The sequence below is a fragment of the Sceloporus occidentalis genome, unplaced genomic scaffold, assembly GCF_023333645.1.
Source record: "Sceloporus occidentalis isolate IW3139 unplaced genomic scaffold, rSceOcc1.0.p SCAF_20, whole genome shotgun sequence".
In the NCBI taxonomy this organism is placed as follows: Eukaryota; Metazoa; Chordata; class Lepidosauria; order Squamata; family Phrynosomatidae; genus Sceloporus; species Sceloporus occidentalis.
In genome coordinates, this window is record NW_028317000.1 from 8460004 (window position 1) to 8475234 (window position 15231).

General features: G+C 43.8%; 1 protein-coding gene across 1 annotated transcript in view; it reads right to left on the minus strand.

Annotated features, from left to right (window-relative positions):
* KCNN3 (potassium calcium-activated channel subfamily N member 3) overlaps positions 1 to 15231 on the minus strand; it is a 125655-nt gene that overhangs the window by 15520 nt on the left and 94904 nt on the right. The window contains exon 5 of the mRNA XM_089483658.1: positions 5467 to 5577. Within this exon, the coding sequence (XP_089339784.1) occupies positions 5467 to 5577 (111 nt within the window). The remainder of the gene's footprint in view (positions 1 to 5466; positions 5578 to 15231) is intronic.

Genomic DNA, 15231 nt, shown 5'->3' on the forward strand with positions numbered 1-15231 from the left:
GTGGACTTCCATCTTTGAGGTTGGATGGACATCTTTCAGGAGTGCTTTAGTTGTGTATTCCTGCATGGCAGAAGGGCGTTGGACTGGATGGCCCTTGTGGTCTCTTCCAACTTTATGATCTTTGGATTCTATGACCAGGATATAGGATAGTGATGGTGAACCTTTAATAGTCCGAGTGCCGAAACAGCAACCCAGACCCCACTTATTTATTGCAAAGTGCCATGTCCCTCTGGCTTTCTAGTAAGAAACTCTGGCAAACTCGGTGCTAGGGCGAAAGCATGTGTGCCCACAGAGAGGGCTCTGACTGCCACCTCTGGCACGCGTGCCATAGGTTCGCCATCACCGATATAAGAGATGGCCTTCTTGGTTCTTCTGAATGACAGGATACAAAAATGATAATTTCTGACTGACATAAATGATACTTTCGGACTGTAGGTACTTTTGGTTCCTATGGGTTGCCACCAGATCACTCTTTTATGCCAGATCTTGACCCCATCCTGTCTTGCACTTATTCTGCAGTTCTATTTGCATCACTAAATTGTGGGTTGAATATATGGTACACACCCTGCTTTAGGATTGAGACGCAGGTTTTGAATGAGGCTGAATAAACAGATCCATAAATAAAACACACTGGCCAGGAAAGGCTCTGCAGGCCAGATACAGTATCTGGAAAATCTTATTAACGCATTGGTGCCACCACCCTGCCAGACAGATCGTCTCCTCATCACTCGTCCGACAAACACACACAGAAGGGGAAAAAAGATTTTCACAACCTTCAGACAGATTGAAAAGTGTTGGGAAACTTGTCATGAGAAGGGCCTTGGAATAAACAGCTCCAGACAAGTTAATTTGCTCCAGCGCTCCCTTGATGGACACATCCCACCTCCGTTCCAAAGAGGCGTTCTTCCCTATTACCTGGATTTTTATGCAGAATGTGTGTATGTATGTGTGTGTTTTCCTCCTGCTTCAAGCAAACGCTGCTCACACTTTTTTCGACACCTTGGCAGCTCTTGCAAAACTGGCCCCAAAGAGGCAGGTTGTGCTGTGCTTTGTCTATCTCATCTAAAAAAAAAGGCTCCTATGAGGAAGGGAGGAAAAATGATCGGGAGAGACCAAGGAGAAAGCAATTTAGATAATGAAGCTGATGGGAGGAGGAGAGCAGGCCACAGGGGAAAAGGCAAGAGCTACAGCAAAATAATAAAATAAAATAAAGTATTAAAAATTAAATAAATCAGTGTGCAGTTCTTCTGAGAGTCTTTTCCGCTCCAAGGATGGCACATCTATCTTAGCTCAGAAATATAATGAGTGAAATCATATTGGAATCGTTGCTATCTATGGTGGATATGCATCAGGCAATATCGGTCTAATATCAAGGGAGACAATCACAGATAGAACAGGAGTCGGAATCATGTGGCTCTCCCAATGTAATTGGACTGCAAGTCCCAGCAAAGCCCAGAGGATGAAATGCTGAGAGGTGCAGTCCGACAACACTGGGAGGGCCACACAGAACCATGGCATCTTAGAATTTGAAGTACGCACAAGGGCAATCCAGCCCAACCCTCTGCCATGCAGGAATACATAGAATCATAGAATCCTAGAGTTGGAAGAGACCACAAGGGCCATCCAGTCCAACCCCATTCTGCCATGCAGGAACTCTCAATCAAAGCATCCCTGACAGATGGCCATCCAGCCTCTGCTTAAAGACCTCTAAGGAAGGAGACTCCACTACACTCTGAGGGAGGAGTGTGTTCCACTGTTGAACAGCCCTGACTGTCAGGAAGTTCCTCCTAATGTTGAGGTGGAATCTCTTTTCCTGGAGCTTGCATCCATTGTTCCAAGTCCTGTTCTCTGGAGCAGCAGAAAACAAGCTTGCTCCCTCCTCAATATGACATCCCTTCAAATATTTAAACAGGGCTATCATGTCACCTCTTAACCTTCTCTACACAACTAAATCACTGCTGAAAGGTCCCTGTCTGATTTCTATTTAAAGATCTCCAAAGAAAGAGACTCCACCACCCTCCAAGGCAGTCTATTCCAGTGGTGTCACTTGGGGGCTGCGGAACACACCTGGTGACACCCTAAGGGAGGGTGACACCACTGCTGCTCAAACACCTGTATTTTGGCAGAAACATTGTGGCCTGAATCTCTTTAAAATGCTCTAAGAGATGGTGGCAGTGAGATGAAGCTCGGAGGACGAAGAAAGGAGACCCCCCAGAATTTTTAAATTTGAAATTTAAATATTTTAATTATTCAAATAATTAAATTATTCAATTATTCTTTTAACATTTTCTTTAAAAACATTACATTTTAACCAAATCTTCACTATGTATGTGTAAATATATTTAGGTTATGTATATGACATTGTAATATGAAGATATAATTTTAATGTTGCCAGGTGTTTATGTCACATCTATTAGCATTATGTTCAGTGGTATATGGGAATTACGATTTACGAAGAACGTTAGTGCAAAAAAGCATTACTAAGGATTCTGTATGGTGTGAAATGGGAGGAGGTCAATGGGGTGTGTGTGTGACACCATGAGTGACACCAACCCTAGGGACACCAGCTCTTAAAGTCAATAAATTATTTCCAACATTTAGGTGGAGCCTCTTTTCTTGTTATTTGGCTCCATGATTCCCACCCCTGCACTATGTCAAAGGTGGGGAACCTTTCGCTTTGGACTACAATTCCCACGTTCCCTGACCATGACAATGGCTGGGCTTTCTGTGACTTGAAGTTGAACTTGTTAAAAGGGTCAAAAGGTTCCCCCACCTTTGTATTAGACCAGCTTTGCCTATTCCAGGTCACTCCAGATGACCACTACTGTCTATCATAGTCCACTCCAGATGAACTGGACTACATTTCTCATCATACCAATGGCTGTGCTGAGCTGGGGATTATGGGAGCTGCAGTCCAACACATCCTGAGGCAGGGGAGGGGTGGCTCTGATGTCTATGAGGCAATGGATCCATTCTGACTTCCAGATTGAATTTTAAAGGAGCTTTCCAAGGTGCTACAGAGCTTATTCCAGTTACGACTAAGTCCCGGAGCAGATTTAATGCACTTCTGACTTGAGACCACTCACTTCCCTTGCCTAGGTTGGGGAAAAGATGGACTAGACAAATTCATAGAGAGCAAGTCTATCCACTCTTATTACCCATGAAGGCTACGTCAAATTGTAGCCCAACTTTTACTGTTTATGGCCAAGGCCTTTGCAGAAATTGAAAACACACTCATAAATACATCCACAAATGCAATCAGTGCTGGGGCAAGTCAGATCCTATCAGCCATCCATCATGGCTCTTGGCGTCATCTGAAAAATGGACAGCCCATGAAGTTCAGTGAAATAAGGCTGACCACACAAAGGTGGCTTTGGTCATTTTGAGATATACAACATCATAAAGATGTTCTATCACCCAATGCAAGCTGTTCGAAAGTCCCATCATAAAATTTAAGGGTGGGGGAGAACCAAAACATTAGCATGGGAGGAACTCTTTTAAAAATGAAGTTTCTTTGAACACTTTTAGCAGTATTGGCACCGGAGGGATGATGAAAGAGGGCTGGAGAAACACAAGACTTTTTGTGGTGGGTTGTAGTAGTCTGTTAGCAGTAAACAATACAATAAAGCTTGAGCTGGGAAAGAACAGGATTCCACTGTAGCTGGTCCTAGAATAATTGCAGAGTTTATCACATGGGAGGGAATCGGCCAAATCCCATGCAGAAAGGGGATTTAAATCCACAAAAGCGGGATCGTTTTCAGACGCGCTGAGCATTAATCTGAAATTAACCCACACAGAAAGTAGACAAAATCGACTTTTCAGGATTTTCCGATTTTGTCGCCTTTCTGTGCAGGTTAATGTCGAATTAATGCTCAATGCTACCGATGTGTCTGAAAACAATCCTACTTTTGCGGGATATTCCTGGAATTTCAATCCAGTTTCTGCATGAGTTTTGGGCACTTAGCCTCCCGTGTGATAAAACTCCTATCTCTCCCTACCTACAACTGGTAAGGTAAACAGCAGCTGCCTATAGAATTCCTTATTGATACACGAACAGCAAAACAGAGTAAAATGGGAGAAAACAAATACGTCTCCCTCACAAGGTATCCAAAGCATGTTTAAAACCATATACTGTTTTTGCAGATGTGACCATGTATTGAATTATTCTACTGCAACTCCTCTCCAGTCGTTCTCAGTATGCTCAGAAGCTGAAGAAGGACTATGAAAGAAGAGTTGTTATCTAAGGTGAAGGAATCAGCAGAGGCTGATAAATTCTCTATTTTGATTAAAGAAATTAATTAACAATATTTTGGAAAGATTGAAGATTGTGAATTGACTGTTTGAAAAACAAAGGTGATTGGATGATTGTTGACTTTTAGTGGTCACAAAATTGCTCTCTAAGGGGCGGAACAGACTGTCCCTTCCAAAGCCAGATTGGGGGCACAGCCCAAGCCACTTTTTTTCCAGTTGAAAAATGAGTGGCAAAGAGCCACTCCTTTTTGGGCCACCAAAAAGCCGGCTTTTCCACCCTGCTGCTGCCAGAAGCCAGGTTTAAGGCGCTCCAGCAGTGTACAATGTATAAACGCTGCGCTGCTGGAGCACCTGTAAGCTGGCACTTGTGTACATGGCCGGTCAGCTTCCAGTCGGCTTGGGAGCATGCAGTGTGCAAGCCCTGATCCTTGGGAGTCCTGGGGGGGCGGTGAAAGGTAGAGAGAGAGAAAGGTCTGTCCTCTTTTTTGCAAGCCCTGATCCTTGGGAGTCTTGGAGGATGAAAGGCAGAGAGAGAGAAAGGCCTGTCCTCTTTTTTGCAAGCTATGAGCCTTGGAGATGCTTCTAGTAAGGGGAAGAGTGTGTGTGCGCACCGAAGTTTGTCTCCCCTTGTCCATGCCGAGACTGATGCTTGGAAGAGGTCCAGAGAGGGAGATATAGGGAGGGAAGTAGAGCTTTCTTTCCCCCTTTAAACCTTTTGTAACATCCTCCAGTGTTTGACCCTCAACTTATCCATGGGTCATATCAAAATCCATGATTTTGGATCAAAAAACTGCTCTTGACTTATACATGAGGTCGGCTTATACATGAGTATATACGGTAATTATTTGTGTTCTCTTTTTTGCCCCTTTTTGAAGATGGGGACAACATTTCCCCTCCTCCAGTCCACTAGGAGCACATGGATGGAGCATATAGATGCATAGAGTTGGAAGTGACCCCAAGGGCCATCCAATCCAACCCCATTCTGCCATGCAGGAACTCACAATCAAAGCCTCTGGACTTCTCTTGTTCTTCAGGAATGCTCAGATATTATTGCCAGTGGCTCTGAGATCACTTCTGCTAATTCTTTTAATCCCCTTGGATGAAGTTCGTCTAAATTCCTGGGATGGACTCGACAAGTTCCACTCACACATCCTCCTTTAGGGATTTGGGTTCTTTCTCAAGGAAGCCTTCGCCTCTCTCTGGCAAGCCACTTACCCGCTTGGTGAGTTGTGTGTCCATCATGAAGTTATGCACGTGTTTCTCAGCTTTGGTGAGTTCCAGTTTCCTTGCCACTACAGCCACCACCAGGGCAGTGCAGCCAGCCCCCTGAGAAGCGGAGCAGAGAACGCAAGCGAGAATTAGCCAGAAAACAGGGAGCATGGTGGAATACAAAATAAATCGCACACACAATAACCAAATGTTTACAGCACAAGTTGTGATCAAAAGTGTGAATCCTTATATGTCAATGAAAGATCACTGAAATACAAGGAGGAAGACTGGAAATTAGTTTGGCAATATTGTAAGGACAGAAATGTATAACAGGCATAAAACCCTCCCAGTGACTTGAAGTATGTATTGTCTGTGGTTAAGAATAAACCCTTGGAAAATTTTATTGAATGGAGATGAGGGAAACTAGATCATACAGTATTATAACCAGCTATAACAACTGATTAAAATATTTATTGTAATAGCTTAATAATAGATTCTATGAATAGAACTGATGATAGAATAAGTTGGAACAGAATATTCGGATATTTTGTTACAGAAAATCTTCTGGGTGTTTGGGAACATGTTGTTAAAATGGAATATAATTGGAGTGAAATGAAGGAAGAACCAAGAGGATCCCTACAAAGTGGATACTGAAGACAAGTTTGATCAGGAGGTGGGAAATGGTTAAAAGTGCTTATTAATCATAGAATCATAGAATCATAGAGTTGGAAGAGACCGCAAGGGCCATCCAGTCCAACCCCATTCTGCCATGCAGGAAATCCAAATCAAAGCATCCCCGACAGATGGCCATCCAGCCTCTGCTTAAAGACCTCCAAGGAAAGAGACTCCACTACACTCCGAGGGAGTTTGTTCCACTGTCAAACAGCCCTTACTGTCTGAAAGTTCTTCTTAATGTTGAGGTGGAACCTCTTTTCCTTCAGCTTGCATCCATTGTTCCGGGTCCTGTTCTCTGGAGCAGCAGAAAACAAGCTTGCTCCCTCCTCAGTATGACTTCCTTTCAAATATTTAAACTGGGCTATCATATCAGATATATAACTATTTCGAATATGTTTTTCTCTATATGTGAAATTATAATAAATATTATTAAGGAAAAAAAAGTATGGGTCTTTCTGAGTTCGATCTGGCAAGGCTCCAGGTTGACTCAGCCTCCCATCCTTTCATAGGTCAGTAAAATGAGTACCCTGCTTGTTCTGGGCAATTGGCTTACACATTGTAAACCACTCAGGGGTGCTTAGTTCACTATAAAGCAGTACAGAAATGCAAAGTTAAACCTGGACTCGCTACTTCATTTCCATGCACAAGGGATTTTTAATTTCAATTGACATCCTCACATACCAATGGCATATATATGTCTCTCCCTGGATTCCACTCCATCAAATGCATCTGAGAAAGTAGATTGAAGTCTACGAAAGCTCATGCTGCCAACTTCTTTCTTTCAGTTAGCCCAAAGGTGCTATAAGAGCTCTCTACATACTGTATCTACAGACTAACACGGCTGTATCTGTCGGGGATGCTTTGATTTTGAGTTCCTGCATGGCAGGGTCTATGATTCTATGATCTTTGAATTCTATCAGAAATGTAAAGAGTTCTATTGCTATTGCTACTCCAAGCAGTGATCCTTGCAGGGATGCAATGGGCAGCCTCGGGGGGGGGGGCGGTTCTGCTAATTCATTGAATATGACTGGTTTAGTCAACTACTGTTTGTGCAAAGTGCTTAACAGAACTATCCATACCCAACAGAAGGCTGACTGGAGGGAAAGACAGAAACTCAAATAGAGATACCACAGCAGCTTCCTCTGTGAACAGGCATTTCCAGATCTCACAAGACAACGGTTTCTACACATTTGAGAATAAGCATTTTGCAGGCTGGGAAGACGTTATGAGAGGTAAAGGTAAAGGATGTCTTTTGCATGCACATTACTCAGTGGTAAAGGATCTTTTGCATGCAGAATTGTACCAGTTTCTGTCCCTGGCATCTGGTGGTAAGGGCTGGGAAATCACCCTCATGCAAAAACTATAGAACTATGACCTGTGAATATAGATTGGAGTACCAAACCTGTGGCTCTCCAAATGGTTTTAGAGTACAACTCTTATCACTCTGACCACTAGCTAGGGTTGACAGTCCAAAAACACCTGAAGGGCCACAAATTGCCCACCTCAATGGAGATAATACAAGGATCAGTGGCCTGACTAAAGGTAAGGCAAGGCCTTAATTTCTTCCTTAATTCCACTTGATTCTTTGGAATCATGAGGACTGGCATCTTTGTTGAACTGCAGAACAACATCTCGATGTGGCCATGTTCTAGAAGAGTTTATTCTTGACGTTTCGCCAGCAATTGTGTCTGGCATCTTCAGAGGATGCTGGCGAAATGTGGAATGCTGGTTTTTTGGGCTATGAGGCCTCCTAGAACATGGCCACAGAGTCCGAAAAACCCACAAAAAACTATGAATGTCAGCCATGAAAGCCTTCAACCTCACATCAGTGGAGAGTACTTGCAATGCATGCAAAAAGTATGGAATGGACTCACTGGCCCATGAGGCCCCATTCAACTCTGAATCTGTGAGTCTATGACTCTAGGTCCCATGTAAACCCTCAGCATGGCTAGAAAGGGCTGGGAGAAAAGCCATTCTTGGAAACCATGGAGTTTCACCACTGATCAGTGTTTGACAGTAGGAAGCTAGACTGACCAAGGGTCCACCTCTGTGATGTGGCAACTTTCTTATATCTCTGTATTGTTTTGGGTCTTTCCAACCCCACAGTTCTGGAGAGCAAAAGATGGAAGGCTGGCCTATTGAAACACAGAACCTGTGGAGGAATAGAAACCACAAGCCAGGAGCTCTTAGTTACTGAAATCATTATGGGGACAACACAAAGCTTTAAGCAACAGAGTAGACTTAAGTCTTCGAAAACTCATGCTGCCAACGTCTTTCTTTCAGCTAGTCTCAAAGGTGCGACAAGATCTTTTTACATACTGAATCTGTGGAAAGAATGCAATGCGTCCCATGCGTCGTCCATGGTCCTGAAACTTGACCCTTGAGTAGGGTTCTATCATTTGCTTATTCCAGAGGTATTATTTTTCAAAGCTGGGAACTACGATGAATTTGGCTGGAGCAGATAGTGGGGAGATGACATTTCTGTCCATTTTTGGAGAATTTATCAAAATTGCTTTATATTTGGGTTGGGAAGAGCTCTGCTGGCTGGGAGATTCCAGGAGCTGAAGTCTACATCTCCAACCTTTTGTTTAAAGGTAATAGTTTATTTAGGGCTATTTCAGGTGCAGGAATAATGTGACCTTCCAGATGTTGTTGGACTGAAACTCCCAGTATTACTCACCATGGGCTGTGTTAGTTAGGGCTGAAGGAAACTGCAATCCAACAACATCCTGGGCACCACAATTCAAAAAGGACATTGAGAAATGAGCGTGTCCAAAGGAGGGGGACTAAAATGGTGAAGGGCCTGGAAACCACGAAAGACATTCCCTCGGAGAGTGATGGAGTCTCCTTCTTTGGAGGTCTTTAAAGAGAGGCTGGATGGCCATTTGTTGGGGATGCTTTGATTGAGAGTTCCTGCATGGCAGGATGGGGTTGGACTGGAAGGCCCTTAGGCTCTCTTCCAACTCTAGGATTCTATGAATACTGTTTTAATTGTCATGGTTCTATTCCATGGAATCCTGAGATTTGTAGTCTAGGAAAGGCTATTTAGTCTTGGGACATTGGTTTGAGTGTTAGACCCCAAGAGAGGAGGGTTCAAATGCTTGCTCACCTATGGAAAACCCCTGAGTGGCGTTGGGCAAATCGTACTCTCTCAGCCCCAGAGGAAGGCAAAAGCAAACCTGCTGTGAAGAAACTTTGCCAAGAAACTTCATGACAAGTTTGCTGTAGGATTAACTTAAATTCAATCCAGGATTTAGAAACAGAGTTTAGGCATCCAAAGAAAAGAGAGCCAGCAAGGCACAGTGGTTTGAGCATCGGACAATGTATCTGGAGACCAGGGTTTGACTCCCTGCTCAGCCATGAAACCCACTGGGTGGCCTTGGGCAAGTCATACGCTCTCAGCCTCAGGGGAAGACAATGGCAAACCTCCTCTGCACAAATCTTGCTAAGACAACCCTATTACATGTTCTCCTTATGTCAGAAACAACTTGAAGGCACACAACAACAACAACAACAACAACAACAACAACGTCCAAAGAAAAGGGTCTGGCAAAGTGACCAAGGGAAGGCAAACACGGGACCCAAACAGACAGGCCAAAATAAAGCTGCTTTGGTCACTTTGGAGGTATGCTGTTTAAATGATGCATGCATCCTAAGAGGCCGGAAGCCGCACCAAAGTCACACTCCAGTCCTAAGGACTGAGTGCAGTGGAGCACAGCTTTGGCACAGCTTCTGGCCTCTTAAGATGCATGTGTCATTTAAACAGCATCCCTCCAATGTGACCCGAAGCAACTTTATTTTGGCCTGTCTATTAGGGCCCATGGGGAGTAGAAAAACTCTAGGTGGGAAAGGTTTTTCACAGTTTCACTCTCTGCAATGCTAGATTTTTGGGAAGTAAAGGAAAATTTCATTTCAGGGTGTAGGATTCTCATCAGAAAGGGGAATGGCCTTATTCCACCACCACCTATCCTTAGTTACACTAGGCATCCCTAGCCTATCTTTTGTCTGTGGGTGTGCCTCTGTCCCTACTCCTGGTAGGATGGGCCAGAAAACGTTGTGGAAAGTGCAAAACGGTGCTGAAGCTCTCGGCCCCAGGATGCCAAAGGAGAGGAAGGGAAAATGCTTGTGTCCACCCACCCACCCACCATGATCCTCTCCGCCAGATCGGCAACAGCTGGCTCTGCTTCTTGATCCCAGCGATTACATCCCAATCAGGATCCACAGAGGAGACACATCTGGCAGAGGGAGAGCCGGCAAAGAAACCTTGCCCCGTGCGACACAGGACCAGTGTCTGTCCCCAAGAGTTGGAACATCATCATCATCATCATCGCACCCTTTCCCCAAAACTGGGACTCAGGTCAGCTTACAATACTATTTTTTTAAAAAAAAAACAGTACCTTAAAACAGAATTCAATTATTGCAATATGAAAACAAACTGCATGTTAAAAGAACAAAACGCAGTTTAGAAAGATTTAAAAAATGGTTAAAACACTGTGAAACAATAGAATCCTAGAATCATAGAGTTGGAAGAGACCGCAAGGGCCATCCAGCCCAACCCCATTCTGCCATGCAGGAACTCTCAATCAAAGCATCCCCGACAGATGGCCATCCAGCCTCTGTTTAAAGACCTCCAAGGAAGGAGACTTCACTAAAATCCCTGAAGGAGCATCTTCCACTGTCCAACAGCTCTTGCTGCCAGGAATTTTCTCATAACGTTAAGGTGGAATCTCTTTTCCTGTAATTTGAATCCATTGTTATGTGTCCTATTTTCTGGAGCAGCAGAAAACAAGCTTGCTCCATCCTCAGTATGGCATCCCTTCAATACAGGCATGTGTGTAGCAAGAGTTTGGGCAATGCAAAAATTAAAAAATTAAAAATTGGGACCTGATTCTCCCCCACTCGAGATTAACAAGTCCATTTAAATCCAACTCAGCACATCCAAATCTTTAATTACCAGCCTGGTCCCATCTAGCATTCTCCTAATCCACAGCCTTTTGGGATTTGAGGCATTTAGATCCAAACATGGATAGCAGCACACACACACATGCACACAATTCCCAGTATGCAAACAGGCTTTCTAATTACCATTCTGCCAAAACGAAATACTCTTGTTGCAAGGGAAAGAGAGAAGGAGGTGAAGGAACACGACCAACACGACAATGGCACAGCTGAACCCGAGGCTGCAGTTTCGCAGGTATCCCTGCACTTCTGAGACCACATCAATATGACAACTCTTCAGCTTAGCTGAACAGCAATGAGATGTAACACTATGACCACACTTGAGCTGCATCCTCTGGAAACCTGCAGGGTCCAGGAGCATATTAGGTCTGAACTTTCCCTAGAAGCCAAAATGACTAAATTGAGGATATCCAATTTAAAAACCACGAAACAGTGATACCTCTATTGGCAAACCAAAATGCACAATATATACATGTTGTGAGCTTTCAAAGCTCCACTGGCTTCTTCATCAGGCAAGGCGTTACAAACCAAACAGGAGAGAGAAAAACCTGAAGATGTTAGTCATAGGCCTGCATTTTGCTGTTTCTCTTCTTAGTTAAGATGGAATGGAGGGTCATATCTTGCAGGCTGGCACCTCCCCATAAACTGAGGATGTTATATTTTGGGCATATCAAGAGATGAAGTGGCTCCTCAACAATGGCTCCTTTTCATGCTGGGGAGAACTGACCAGTGGGGTCCCATAAGGGTCTGTCCTGGACTCAGTGCTATTCAACATCTTTATCAATGACTTGAAGGACAAAATTGGGGGTATACTTATCAAATTTGCAGATGACACCAAATTAGGAGTAGCTAATAACCCAGAGGACAGGATCAAGATTCAAAATGACCTGAACAGATTGGAAAACTGGGCCAAAGCTAACAAAATGAAATTCAACATAGAGAAATGTAAGGTACTGCACTTAGGGTGGAAAAATGAAATGCACAGATATAGGATGGGGGATACCTGGCTGAATGAAACGATGTGTGAAAGGGATCTAGGAGTCCAAGTAGGCCATAAGTTGAACATGAATCAACAGTGCGATGCGGCAGCTAACAAGGCCAATGCAATTTTAGGCTGCATCAATAAAAGTATAGTGTCTAGATCAAGAGAAGTAATAGTGTCACTGTATTCTGCTTTAGTCAGGCCCCACCTGGAATATTGTGTCCAGTTCTAGGCACCACAATTTAAAAAGGATGTGGAGAAACTGGAGCATGTCCTAAGGAGGGTGACTAAAATGGCGAAGGGTCTGGAAACCATGCCCTATGAGGAACGACTCAGGGAGCTGGGGATGTTTAGCCTGGAGAAAAGAAGGTTAAGAGGTGATATGATAGCCCTGTTTAAATATTTGAAGGGATGTCAAATTGAGGAGGGAGCAAGCTTGTTTTCTGCTGCTCCATAGAATAGGACACAAAAGAGATTCCACCTCAACATCAGGAGGAACTCCCTGACAGTAAGGGCTGTTTGACAGTGGAATATGTTGCCTTGGAGTGTAGTGGAGTCTCCTTCCTTGGAGGTCTTTAAGCAGAGGCTGGATGGCCATCTGTCGGGGATGCTTTGATTTGGATTTCCTGCATGGCAGGGGTTGGATTGGATGGCCCTTGCGGTCTCTTCCAACTCTACGATACTATGATTCTATGAAGTGATTCACTGGAAACAAAATGTATACTCACAAGATTTCATAGGCTGCAGCCATGGCAGTTAAAGTGGAATCATATAGTGCAATAACTGTGCAGTGTGAAAGGGCTACCAGGAACACTTCTAAGCAATGCAGGTATACTGGGGAAAGTTCAGAGAAAGAGGGGGAAACCATCCACTCCCATGGATCAGATATGGCCTATCAGATTCTCTTACTTAGCTGCCTCTCTCCCAGCTAAGCCCTGCCACTGGTTCCAGATTACTGATACTATCAGATCTACATTGTTCTGTGCATACACACACGTTCACATGCACACACATCAAAGCTGATGGAATGAACAGGGAAGGAAAAATGCCTAGCTTTAAGGACCATTATTACAATAAGGCATCACTGCTATGTTTGGTAAATATGGTTCCATACAGAAAGGCCAAAACAAAGCTGCTTTGGGTAATTTTGAAGGTATGCTGTTTAAATGATGCATGCATCCTAAAAGGCCAGAAGCCATGCCAAAGCCACGATCCAGTCCTAAGGACTGGAGTGCAGCTTTGGTGCAACTTCTAGGCTCTTAAGATGCATGGGTAATTTAAACAGCATACCTCCAAAGTGACCTGAAGCAACTTTATTTTGGCCTGTCTGTATGGGCCCAATATTTCATCCCACTCAACATCTATTTCTTGGACTTTGAAAGAATTTGTGTGCGATGTGAAGTCAAAAGCTTTCACGGCTGGCATCCATAGTTTTTTGTGGTGTTTTCGGGCTATGTATCAGAAGATGCCAGCCACAGATGCCAGCAAAACATCAGGAAAAAAACTCTTCTAGAACACCCACAAAAAACTAATTTGTGTGCAGTTTAAATTTCATCAGTGTACCCTGCTCTGAAATGTTTGAATATAAAACATTTATAAATATTGGCAAACAAAATGAAGAAATGAAGAAAATCCACTTTGGCTTCAGATTCCTGAGTTTGTGTGTTAACTTGCATATTCATTCAAATTATTTCGGGTACTTCTTTGTAAAAGAGCAAGATCTAAATGTTAAATACTGTATATATACACACGTATAAGTCTAGCAATCTTAGTCAAATAAACTGACCCCCAAAAACCCAATATTTATTGAATATTTTTATCCAACCCTAATGACCTGTTGTTGTTGTTGTTGTTGTTGTGTCTTCAAGTAATTCCCAACTAAGGTGAAGCTAGCATGCCGTTTTCTTGCCAATTTCCTGCAAGAGGAGGTTTGCTATTACCTTCCTCCGAGGTTGAAAGAGAGTGACTTGCCCAACAGAACCCAATGGGACTTGAGTCCAAGGCTGCATCCACACTGGAGAAATAACCCGGTTTGGCACCAATCTTGGCTTAAGGCTATGGGATTCTGGGAGTTGGAGTTTGTTGTGGGGTCCAGAGCGGAGCAGAGCTCCGCTCTGGACCCCACAATATACTCCAACTCCCAGAATCCCATAGCCTTGAGCCAAGACACTTAAAGCGGTGCCAAACCAGGTTATTCTTCCAGTGTGGATGCAGCCCTAGTCTCACAAAATCCTAATCTAACACTCAGACTACATCACAATGGCTCTCTACCCCATCTTATCCTATATACAGATAATAAAAGAATCTAAATAAATAGTAATAATAACAGTAGTTGGCAGTGACGACGACGGCGACAACAATGATGATGTTTCTTCTCATCCCACTAACTGGTTGAAAGCTGAACCCTGGCAGGCCTTCAGCAGAGGTAATGCAAACCATGACAAGCGTTTCAAAATACAAGCATGCATCTCAAAATTCAGTGCACATGACAGGAGCCCTCTGTTTTAAATACTAAGCGAAAACCCTGTCGCACTTGTGGAACTGAGCCGTTATCCATTTAACGCTCTCCCAGAGATTTGAGGGATTGGCCAGCCATGACAGGGAGGAAGCTTTGGGTGCTAAAAGACTCATTTTCTGGATGGATGGCAGAAAGGTCACTGTTATTGAGGTCTAAAGGGAAATCCTCCCTAGCTCAGCTTGAGCTCTGGAGTCACCAGCTGCAGCTCAATTATTTCTTCCTTATTGCACGGCTTCACTGTTTGCCCTGTGTGAAGTGAAGAATATGGCACCAGCATCAAGGTGCTCCAGAAACCTCACCTCCAACTGCAAATAGAATCACAGAGTTGGAAGAGACCACAAGGGCCATCCAGTCCAACCCCCTGCCATGCAGGAACTCACAATCAAAGCATCCCCGACAAATGGCCACCCAGCCTCTGTTTAAAGACCTCCAAGGAGGGAGGCTCCACCACAATCTGAGGGATTGTGTAACACTGTAGAACAGCCCTTACTGTCAGGAAGTTCCTCCTAATGTTGAGGTGGAATCTCTGCTCCTTTAGCTTGAATCCATTGCTCCATGTCCTCTTCTCTAGAGCAGCAGAAAACAAGTTAACTTCCTCCTCAATATGACATCCCTTCAAATATTTAAACAGGGCTAT